Source organism: Bidens hawaiensis, unplaced genomic scaffold, assembly GCF_021521415.1.
Source record: "Bidens hawaiensis isolate Kalapana, Puna unplaced genomic scaffold, B.hawaiensis_p1.1 tig00006365_1, whole genome shotgun sequence".
NCBI classification, from domain to species: domain Eukaryota; kingdom Viridiplantae; phylum Streptophyta; class Magnoliopsida; order Asterales; family Asteraceae; genus Bidens; species Bidens hawaiensis.
Window position 1 is genome coordinate 429,325 of NW_027491425.1, and position 12,402 is coordinate 441,726.

The 12,402-nt window shown below is 39.2% G+C and overlaps 1 protein-coding gene across 1 annotated transcript; it reads left to right on the top strand.

Moving 5' to 3' along the window:
- The first annotated feature begins 7,530 nt into the window (after positions 1 to 7,530).
- Positions 7,531 to 8,118, top strand: LOC143632141 (uncharacterized). The gene has a single exon (XM_077100720.1). The coding sequence runs from the start codon at positions 7,531 to 7,533 to the stop codon at positions 8,116 to 8,118; it is 588 nt and encodes a 195-aa protein (XP_076956835.1).
- Positions 8,119 to 12,402: the final 4,284 nt, after the last annotated feature.

Below are 12,402 nucleotides of genomic sequence, written 5' to 3' on the forward strand. Positions count from 1 at the left end.
GATTGTACCGTACCGTGGAAGGTGTATCTGACCGTGGCCTGGACTGTGGCCCACGGTTGGGACCGTGGCCCACGGTCCGCTCGTAACAGCTGAGTGATTTTTCTTTAATTGACCGTTTTGGCTGACCTTTGCCATACTTTTTGATCAAGAAACTTGAGGGGACGATTTTCTGGAGTCCAAGAAATTTTTTTTGGTGATTACAATCATTAGTTTGTGTTTTTTATTCTTATAAACAAGACAATTGAAGCAATGATGATTAACCAAACCATGTGTGGCTAATTCCCTTGGTGATCATCTTGGATGTAAGGTTTAATTGATACACTTGATATGCTTTGATTTCTAAAATAATAACTATGCAATGGTTGTCTAGTTATTATGATGTTTGATTAATTGATTGTAACTTGTTGCTTGTATTTGATCATAACCTAAACCATACGTTCTTGGTGCCAATGGCAATCGGGATATCATGGGAGGAATTAGGGTTGAATATTAGTTAATTGATTATCGGGTAACAACCTTGCGTTTTATTAATCCAAGTACTTAGTTCCCTTTTATCACAAACAAGTAATCAAACATGAACTATGTCTATGTGGTTCTTTCTAGTAAGCATAAACAGTAGTATTGATTTAAACCTGAAACCTAAGATGATCGCTTTCGTTTAATCAGTTTACAATTCTCAATAATTGTTTTGCAAGTTTCCTATTTTATTTTATTTAATCTAAAAACCAAACAATCAAATTTGAATTTATTTTTATATAATTCTAGTTTAATTTTGTTTCTGTTGTCACACCCCGATCCAGGGCCTATGAGTGTGACCATCAGTTGGTACCTGTCTGTAAATATATCAGAGTAGCGGGTTCATTTTAGCGGAAGACTTTAGATATTAAAATATTAATTTACATTATCAAAATTACTCGGGAATTAAACACCCGAGTTTCAGTTTTACAAAATCATCATCATCATCATCATCGTACTCAGTATATCCCACCAATAGCAAAGCTATGGTAGGGTCTGAGGAGGGTAAGATGTAGACAGCCTTACCTCTACCCCATAAGGATAGAGAGGCTGCTTCCGGTGAGACCCCCGGCTCGATAGTAGTTTTGCATCAAGCCTTGGACATAAGGCACATAGCACTCAATCATCGGGACCGGCTGATCGGTGCATGTACCCTTGTCTTTCGGCTATCAACGCCACTACATGATGCCTGATTAACCGTCCGTCACTTTTAACGTTATTTTCACGAGATTAGTAAAATAACGTCAAAATTAGTGCAATTTCACTTTTGCCCACCCGAGGGTTCACACATATATACATCATATGTGCGCACCGCAAGCAGGGCTAAGTTTTACAAAATCATAATATTAATTATACAAGGATTTATATTTATCAAAAACGAGTCATCTGTAGCGATCTTCTAATGACTCTCATCCTTGTATATCATCTATAGTCATCTAGTTTCCTGTATAGGTGAGAAAAACACGTCAGCTATATGCTGGTGAAACGTTGACTCGATAAAACATTTATAACAGTCGTTAAATACAAACATAGTTTTCTGTTTCACAAACTCAACAGAAACGCCTGTCCATTCCCGGGATTTGTACCACTGCTCTACACACACAATTCAAAGGTTCCCCGAGCATATAGCCCCTGTTCGGAGACAACCTTCCCCTAGGCTATATAACCCTGTTGGAGAACCGGTTATGACTGACTTGGTTTTGTCTGCCAATTATCAGTTATGTTTGGATCCAGACACATGTGTATTCGGTCTCAGTTGCTTTTTATTATCTATTTTGTATTATAACGATTTTAGAGATTTTATCTCATGTAAACATTTATCAGACTCTTTGTAATAAACAACCTGTCTATTACAAGAGCAAAATCAGTTCAGACAGTAAAAGGTTAATGTGTTAACCTCGTATATCAGTAAGAAATATCAACCTCCTTGATTTCAGCATGCTATTAACCTATATTCATAATAGGTATGCATAAGTACCTAGTTGGTATAATTCAGCAGACTTTAAGTCTGTTACAGTTTCAGCAGACTCGAGGTCTGATCAGCAGACTTGAAGTCTGATTCAGTTTCAGCAAACTCAAGGTCTGATCAGCAGACTCCTAAGTCTGACCTAACCTTAGTATAGTTATAGTCGTTTTATGAAAATACTTTGGATTTACATATGACGTTTGGAATAGCACGCTTTGGCCTAATAAAGGATATCACATTGGCAAACTTCTCCAGGTAAGCAAACGGGTCCCTCGGTTGATTGGGATTTGTACGAATTGCTTTCCTTAGGCAAGAAGAGTCTACTAATAATACCCCACTTCCAGTTACTACATGCCCGTCAAAATAATAGTTTTGATAACATTACTTCACGTGGAAGCAACGTCTTTGCTTTATAAAACATTACTTGAAAAATAATTACAGTTTAACGACTATACTCTTAACTAAACTATATCTTATGTATTTAAAGTAACTAGTAAAGTAACTTAACCTTAACCGGCTCGACGGAACTTAAGAACTAAAGAAATCAGCAGTACTTCGACTTGCACTTCGTTTTCAAGATTAATAGCTCGTTCGGCAGCGTAACACCCGATTCTTTGCTAGAACAGCCTCGGAACCACCAGAACTCTCTTGGCACGACTCCCTAGGTTATGTGTGTGAAAATGAGTGTGAAAATGAGATGAATGGGCTATTTTCGTGGCTGCCCTATTTATAGCCGTTTTTGTGCATCTTCGCGATACGCGAAGATGTTTGCCTGAGCATCTTCGCGATACTCGAAGCACCATTGTACAACCACAACCATTACAACAAGTTCCTCCACAACCCCATTATCAACAACCTCAACAACCAAAACCTCAACCTCAATTCCAACAACATCCACCGCCAAGGCCCGTGTATAGGCAAATGGGTCAACCGAGAGTACCAATGGGGGTACCGAGAAGGCATGTGAGAGAGATGGCGAGGGGAATCGAAGCTCACTTTCGACCGATGATTACAAACAACCCATCTCCGGTGGTCATTCCTCAACATCAAAATGGAAGAACATTTGAGGTTAGAACCAACGCACTCCAAAGTTTACCAAAGTACAAGGGTTTAGCAACCGAAGAACCCTATTTCCATTTGGAGGCGTATGACTCGATTTGCAAGATGATTGGGCATTTTTGGAGCAAATGTCGGTCACATCAAAGAGAAAGGCTTAAACTGCTAGAAGAGCAAGACCGGCAATTGGAAGACCGCAAGTTCATGCCGTGGAAGATGTGGGGGTACAAACCACTAATCAAAGAATTGATGTTTGTACCAATTGTAATGAGTTGGGTCATAGGGCATATGTGTGTACAATAGGTCAAGCACAAGTTGAGGAGGTAAATGCACTTCAAGGCCAAGGGGGTGGTAATCGGAATTTCAACATGAACTCAAACACTTACCACCCCGGGTTGAGAAATCATCCAAATTTCCGTTATGGAAATCAAGCAACTCAACTCAATCCGAATTTCCAAGGAACTTCTCAAACCACCTTTATCCCTCATCAACAATACTTCAACCAAGGCAATCAAAATCAATTTCAAGGAACGGGTGGTAATCAAGGTGGGTCATCGGGCCAAAGTTCATCAAGCGGGAATGAAGTGATGGACATGCTTAAGATGATGTAACAAGAGATGCAAAAGAGGAATCAGTTGGATGAAGCTCGTATACAAAAAGATGAAATTCGTGACAAGGCCATCCAATCATTGACAACTCAAATGGGCCAACTTGCAACCGAGGTATCTAACTTGAAGAAAAACAAAGGTCAACTCCTGAGTGACACCAAGGTGAACCCTACTCACTCTACATCTCACAATGTGCCGATTAATCAGGTAAGTGTTTTAAGAAGTGGTAAGGAATTTAAAATCAATACCACACCGGAATTAGTTGAAGGTGTGGTAGAGGATGTTACAGGGGTAGAAAGTGAAGATGAACAAGCTTCACCCATTCAACCCCCTAAACCATCCACATTTTCAAACAAAGATTCAGATCAAAATGAGTGTTTAAACGATAAAAGCAAGGAAGTGGGAGAGGTTCCAATTCCATTTCCTTCAGCCTTGATCGATCCGAGTAAGAAAAACGTGATTTTAAAACGGGGTCCTCAAAAGGAGGAGATGTGGGAGGTATTCAAGCAGGTTAAAGTGAATTTACCTTTACTTGAAGCAATAAAACAAGTATCCGCTTATGCAAAATTTTTAAAAGAATTATTTACTCAAAAGAGGCAACAAAAAGTGCCTAAGCGGGTAGACTTAACCGAGCGAGTAAGTGCGGTTTTAAAAGGAGACCTCCCTCCTAAGCTTCAAGATCCGGGAACACCCTTAATTAACATCCAAGTAGGTGATTTTCAAATGTCTAGGGCGTTATTGGATCTTGGGGCCGGAGTGAGTATTCTTCCGGGGGGTTTATATGACCAATACGACTTTGGTCCTTTGAAACGTGTGGAGACTACGGTTGTATTGGCCAATTTATCTCATAAACTTCCCCGTGGAATCGTACGGGATGTAATTGTGAAGGTAGAGGATTTTTATTATCCTGTGGATTTTTTGGTGTTGGATTATTCAACGGGTGACTCAAGTCAACAACAAAATGTTATCTTGGGTCGACCATTTTTGAACACGGCCCATGCAATCATTGATTGCAGATATGGTACCGTTGACATGGCTTTTGGCAACCGGAAAATGCGTTAAATGTTTTTACTAATGTTGCTAATTCTTTGAGTGGTGAAGAATGTTTTTTGGCAGAAGTGGTGGATCATTGCAATCCTCATGAATATGATGAGAATTGTGTAGAGGCTTGTCTTTGTGATGACTCTGAACAAGTACACATTTGTGCTTTGAGGATGGAAGAACAAAAACAGAGTGTGCTAGCTCTACAAGAGGGAAGACCACCATGGACACAACAATGGGAGAGTTTGCCAAAGGGAATTAATTCGGATACAAAACCATCTTTGGAGTGTCCACCAAAGGTGGAGTTGAAGGAGCTCCCAAATCACTTGAAGTATGTGTTTTTAGGGGAGAATGAAACCCTCCCAACTATCATTGCTTCGAATTTGGAGCAAGAGCAAGAGCGGGAATTAGTGAAGGTGTTGGAAGCGCATAAAGAAGCTATTGGATGGACGCTTGCAGATTTAAAAGGTATTAGTCCTTCTATTGTTATGCATAAAATAATTACAGATGAGGAGGCTGAACCAACAAGGGAGACTCAAAGGAGATTGAACCCGAATTTGCGGGAAGTGGTGAAAAAAGAGGTAATCAAGTGGTTGGATGCGGGGATTATTTATCCTATTTCAGACAGCTCATGGGTGAGCCCAACACAGGTAGTGCCCAAGAAAGCCGGCATCCTGGTAATAAAAGATGATAATGGTGAATAAATCGCCACCCGACCGGTAACCAGGTGGCGAGTATCCATTGATTAAAGAAAATTAAATATTGCCACCTCAAAAGATCATTTTCCATTACCATTCATTGATCAAATAGTTGAAAAACTCTCGGGTCAAAAATATTATTGTTTTTTGGATGGGTATTCGGGTTATAATCAAATTGCAATTCATCCCGATGACCAACACAAAACCACTTTTACTTGTCCATATGGCACCTTTGCTTTTAGACGGATGCCATTTGGATTGTGTAATGCCCCGGCTACTTTTCAAAGATGCATGATGACCATATTTTCAGACATGGTCGGGGATTCACTTGAGGTTTTTATGGATGACTTTTCTATTTTTGGTTCAACTTTTTAGTCTTGTCTCAATGATTTAAAAAAAGTTTTAAAACGTTGTGTTGAGACAAACTTGGTGTTAAGTTGGGAGAAAAGTCATTTCATGGTACAAGAAGGTATTGTGTTAGGTCATGTGGTGTCAAGTAAGGGAATGGAAGTTGATCAAGCAAAAATTAGAGTAATATCATCTTTACCACCCCCGAAAAATGTCAAAGGGGTGAGATCGTTTTTGGGACATGCCGGGTTCTATAGGAGATTTGTTAAAGGTTTTAGTGCAATTTCAAAACCTTTATGTAATCTTCTATTGAAGGATGTCCCCTTTGAGTTTACTAATGAGTGTTTGCAAGCGTTTGACAGTTTGAAGGATAACTTAGTGCAAGCACCAATCCTACAATCACCGGATTGGTTAATGTCGTTCGAGATTATGTGTGATGCTAGTGATAGCACGGTGGGAGCGGTTTTGGGTCAAAGAGTGGACAAAAAGCCGGTGGTGATCTATTATGCAAGCAAAACTTTATCCGAGACACAATTGAATTACACTACCACCGAAAAGGAGTTGCTTGCGGTAGTGTATGCCTTAGATAAGTTTCGCTCGTATATCTTGGGAAGTAAAGTTTTGATGTACTCGGATCATAGTGCGGTGCGTTATTTGATGGAAAAGAAAGATGCGAAGCCGCGTTTGATTCGTTGGGTGTTGTTGTTAAAAGAATTTAACCTCGAAATTCGTGACAAGAAGGGTTGTGAGAATGTAGTTGCGGATCATTTGTCGCGAATTACTCTTGAGGGTGTTGATGATCCGAAAGAAATAAACGAGAAATTTCCGGATGAACAGTTGCTTGTTGTTTCAACCGCCCCGTGGTATGCTCATGATGTCAACTATTTGGCCACGGGGGCAATTCCAGAATTTTGGTCAAAGAAGAGAAGGCAACAATTCGTAGCTCAAGTTAAACAATAAATTTGGGATGAACCGGACCTCTTCAAGATTGGAGCAGACCAAGAAGTGAGAAGATGTGTACCCGAGAATGAAGTACAAGAGATTTTGAAACATGCCTATTCATCAGCATGTGGTTGCCATTTTACTGGTTCTAAAATGGGGTACAAGGTACTCATGAGTTGATTCTATTGGCCAACAATTTTTAAAGATGCCAATGAATATGCTAGGCATTGTCTAAATTGTCAAAGAATGGGGGGTATATCGAAGAGAAACGAAATGCCTCTACAACCTATTTTGGTTGTTGACATTTTTGATGTATGGGGCATAAACTTCATGGGCCCGTTTCCAAACTCATGTGGGTATCTCTATATTCTTGTTGCGGTTGATTATGTATCAAAGTGGGTTGAAGCGGTTGCAACAAGAACTAACGATCATTTTGTGGTGTGCAAGTTTGTTCAATCTAACATCTTCTCAAGATTCGGGATTCCCCGAGTTATCATAAGTGATGGTGGGTCGCATTTCAAAAATTTTGCATTTGGCAAATTGTTGAAACGTTATGGTGTGAATCACCGAATTGCAACGCCTTACCATCCCCAAACAAGTGGCCAAGTTGAAGTTTCAAATCAACAAATAAGAAATTTTAATGAAGACGGTGCGGGTTGATAGAAAAGATTGGTCGATTAAGTTGGACGATGCATTGTGGGCCTATCGCACAGCTTACAAGACACCGATCGGTACCACTCCTTATCGTTTGGCAAATTGTTGAAACGTTATGGTGTGAATCACCGAATTGCAATGCCTTACCATCCCCAAACAAGTGGCCAAGTCAAAGTTTCAAATCAACAAATAAGAAATTTTAATGAAGACGGTGCGGGTTGATAGAAAAGATTGGTCGATTAAGTTGGACGATGCATTGTGGGCCTATCGCACAGCTTACAAGACACCGATCGGTACCACTCCTTATCGGTTGGTGTATGGGAAAGGTTGTCATTTCCCGATGGAGTTGGCTCACCGAGCATTATGGGCAATTAAAAATGTGAATTTGGATTACAAGGAAGCTGGTGAGTTAAGGAAGTTGAAATTGAACGAGTTGGAGGAAATCCGGGATGAAGCATATGAATGTGCATCGAGTTACAAAGAAAAATTAAAGAGGGTGCACGATGCCAAGATAAGGAAACGAACATTTGAAGTTGGGCAAAAAGTGTGGCTTTATAATTCAAGACTCAAATTGTTTCCCAGGAAGCTCAAAAGCAAATGGATGGGCCTGTATGTGATCACAAGAGTCGGGAGGTTTGGTGATGTGGAGATTGAAGACATGCAAAATCAAGTTAAGCAATTTGTGAACGGACATCGCCTCAAACCTTATTTGGAAGGTAAAGAATTGAAGATGATTGATAAAGATAAGGTGAGTTTCCTTCTAAGCTCACCAGATAGCTCCATTTCGTAAAAGAAGGGCCCAGATATGTTGTATAGTGTAAATAGCTTTTGTTAAAAATTTATTCTTAAAAATACCTTTCTCGTGCGAGTGAGTTCGAACCAAGTGTGGGGGAGTTCGTATGGATTTCTTTACCGTGTTGAGGACAACTCGGGATTTTCATGGGGGGTAGGGTAATTTTGAGTTTTGTCATATTTTTGTAATTATAAATTTAAAAAAAAAATTCAAGGTCCACCGTGGCCCACAGTCTAGTTATCGTAGGAAACGGTCAATGTCTTAGTCACGGTACGGTGGCTTCTGTTCATTTTGGTTCAACATCACTGTGGACCAAGGTTCACACCGTTGCCCACGGTCCTAGCTGCATAATTTGTTGACCTTGGTCAACCGTGGACCACGGTTGGGACCGTGGCCCACGGTGCGAGTTCATCTGCTACAAACTGACGGGTTTTAAGGTTTTTAAACGAATTTTAAGATTCATTTACAACATATCCCAGCCACAAAACTTACCAACCATCTCTACATCTTCATAAAACACTTTCTCAAACCCTAATTTCACCGTCATCTTTTCCAATTAACTACCAAAAATCCAAGTTTCTTAACCCGATTGTGTGTGGATTTGTAAGAGGATTAACAACCCAAACTCTATTTTCATCAATTCTTAAGTGGTATCCCGACTGTGAGGGTTAGGGTTACAAAAAATTTCAAAGATTTTTGGGGTTTTCTTGTTTTCTTGAGACAAGTGCTTGTTTATCATCCTAAAACATCAACCAATGTATGTATTTGTTAATTTGTTAATGGCACCACCACCACCATCATCGGGAGAGGGCAGCAGCGGCGGAAGTGGAGTTTTTAACTTTGGTGAATTTTCGGACTTTATGACCTCCATTTTCGGGCCGCCACAACCACCCTACTACTGATTAGACTTCATCATACCAGGTGCACTTTGTTTTGTATATTTTGTGTATATTGGTGTTTATTTTTACATTATGTTTTGTGTATTTGGGGGGTCGGGAGGAGAATGTTATGGTAATAACAATTGGTGGTGTTCTGTGTGTTTTATTTCCTAAAATCCATACATTGGGAACAATGTATCCCAAGTGTGGGGATGGGAAATTTTTTATCAAATTTAAAAAATTTTCGTTAAAATATATATATATATATATATAGAACAATTGAAAGAAAAACATCGGAAAAGTGGTAAGATTGTCGGGGTAAAGTTTTGGTCCTCTTTCATGGTCATAATTCCCCAAAAATCAAGTTTGCTTAGCTATGTTAAAAGTGTGGTCGAGTAGTATTCTAGGCAGGGTTAGCATGCTTTCGGCTTATCTAATCACATAACATGCCACAGTCACTTGGGTATTGGGAAAACAAAGAGCGGTGACGAATTGGTAATTTTCCATTAGAACTTGTGCCATCAATGCACTTCAAGACCTTAGCTTAGCATAAATGCAAAAGTGATTGAGGCATTTAGGTTAAAACCTCGTCTTGGATGAGTGTGAGTGCGGGTTTTGGGGGTTGGACCTCATAAATTACATATATGAGCGTGGATAATGAGAGGGGCGGGGGGTTGGTTCCCTTAGTAAACATATATGGGCTTATTATTCCTATTTAATTAACCCTGATGTATTTGTGAGACGATCCGACTTGATAGGTTCTTTGTAATTGTAGTTGTTTTGAGTCTAATCAATAGAGAGTAGTATTTAAGTATTTATGCAAGTTATTATTCAAAAAAAAATGATAAAAAAAAATTGAAGCAATGTTTAAAGTCATGTGTATCCGAGTTGATGATACAAGTCGTGTAGATAGTAGTGTGTTCTTTTGTTCATTTTAGTTTTGATGTAACAAGCCGGGTCAGATCACGTGAGCCACTTTCAATATTCCCTATTCCATACCCTTACACCTAGCCTCATTACAACCCATTTAAGACCTCTTGATTTGCGTTTGTGTTAAAGCACGAATAGGTGGAGATTTGACGGTGGTACAAGCGTATGCGAGAAGAATCGAGTATGATTGTTATATTTGGAATGGTCACTGATATATGAGTTAATGAGTGACGGTGTGTTATGTATGAGTAAAGATTGAAAGCATGTTAAGGTTGACTAGAATTCTATGTTTTAAAATATAATATCAAGTAAACTAGTGCAAACCTTTAATTATGTGGGAATAGGGTATGACTCGGGACCTTAACTGAGCTGGTCTTGCGGGTTGTTTGGTGGTGTGTTTTGAAAGCAATTGTGAATGTGTAAGTGTGGGGATGTGACGGGTGGATCATGGAACCACCCTTAAATGTAGTAATTTCAGTTAAATCGTGTACGTTTATGTTTAATTTTAAGGACTTGGATTACTATACTATATCATGTGATTGTAGGTTTAAAGAGGAAAAGGATGAAAACAACAAGATCATAGGTGAAGACGGTGAAGGAAACGGAGCTAGAACGAGGAAATTATGAAGAAAACAAGATTTGAACCAGCTCCACCGTGGCCCACGGTGCAGACTGTGGACTACAGTCCACTTGAAGAAATTTTGACAGATTGTACCATACCGTGGAAGGTATATCTGACTGTGGCCTGGACTGTGGCCTGGACCGTGGCCCACGGTCCACTCGTAACAGCTGAGTGATTTTTCTTTAATTGGCCGTTTTTGCTGACCTTTGCCATACTTTTTGATCAAGAAACTTGAGGGGACGATTTTCTAGAGTCCAAGACATTGTTTTTGGTGATTACAATCATTAGTTTGTGTTTTTGATTCTTATGAACAAGACAATTGAAGCAATGATGATTAACCAAACCATGTGTGGCTAATTCCCTTGGTGATCATCTTGGATGTAAGGTTTAATTGATACACTTGATATGCATTGATTTCTAAAATAATAACTATGCAATGGTTGTCTAGTTATTATGATGTTTGATTAATTGATTGTAACTTGTTTCTTGTATTTGATCATAACCGAAACCATACGTTCTTGGTGCCAATGGCAATCGGGATATCATCGGAGGAATTAGGGTTGAATATTAGTTAATTGATTATCAGGTAACAACCTTGCGTTTTATTAATCCAAGTACTTAGTTCCCTTTTATCACAAACAAGTAATCAAACATGAACTATGTCTATGTGGTTCTTTCTAGTAAGCATAAACAGTAGTGTTGATTTAAACCTAACCTAAGATGATCGCTTTCGTTTAATCAGTTTACAATTCTCAATAGTTGTTTTGCAAGTGTCCTATTTTATTTTATTTAATCTAAAAACCAAACAATCAAATCTGAATTTATTTTTATATAATTATAGTTTAATTTTGTTTCTGTTATAGCTACTGATAAACACACATTCCACAAACTTCTCATGTTCGATACCCATTTACCGCTATCTATTTAGTTGTGATTAGTTTATTTTTGCGCGAGCCTTCGACCTCGTGTCAGTACTTGAGATTTAATATTAGAGTAAAGTGCCAAAATCATCCATGTGGTTTGGTGAATAATGTGACTTTCGTCCAAAAAGTTTTTTTTTGTACATCTGGACCATCGAGGCTTCCCACTTCTTGTCAATTACGTCCAAATCGTTAACTCCATTATATCTCATCGTTATCTCAGGGTAAAAATGTCTTTTTAGATTATTTATTATTTTAAATACCCTTTTTATTATTATATAAACAAATAATACCAAAAGTGCACCACTTAATGCAAATCTACTCTTTTTCCTCAACCCACCAGACCTACACACCATCGGAGCCACCACCACACCCACCTTAAACACTACTTTTGTTGCTCCTTCTACCGATACGGGGGTATACTAATGTGAAGCCACCAACATACTCACCTCAATCCAGCCATGTGTCCCTACACCAACGAAGCGGCAGCGGCTGTGCGGTTGTACCGCCACAGGAACCGGACAGACGCGTCCAACTTCAACACCAACCGGATGCCTAGTGATTTGACTAGAATCATTGGTATTGGTCTCTCCAGAGAACCTAGGGCAAAAACCGGTTCGTTTTCATCTCGCCGCTTTTTACGTCTGAAATTGGTTTGTTTCTCTAACTATTTCTACCTTATAGCTTCATTTAAAGATTTCGACTTGTATTCTCCCAGGCAATCTATTTTTTTTCTAAAAAATTGGTGGTTCTGGATAGAGGAAAAGGAGAGAGAGGCATTGTAGGGAGTAGACAAAGACAGAGTTGGTGGTGAGTTATTGCCAGATACACCTCAGTATTCACAAAACCAATAAGCGATTAACCGCTTATTGTGTAACGAACGAAAGAACGAATAACCAAACGGGTCTGGTTATGACCTGGATATCACGGG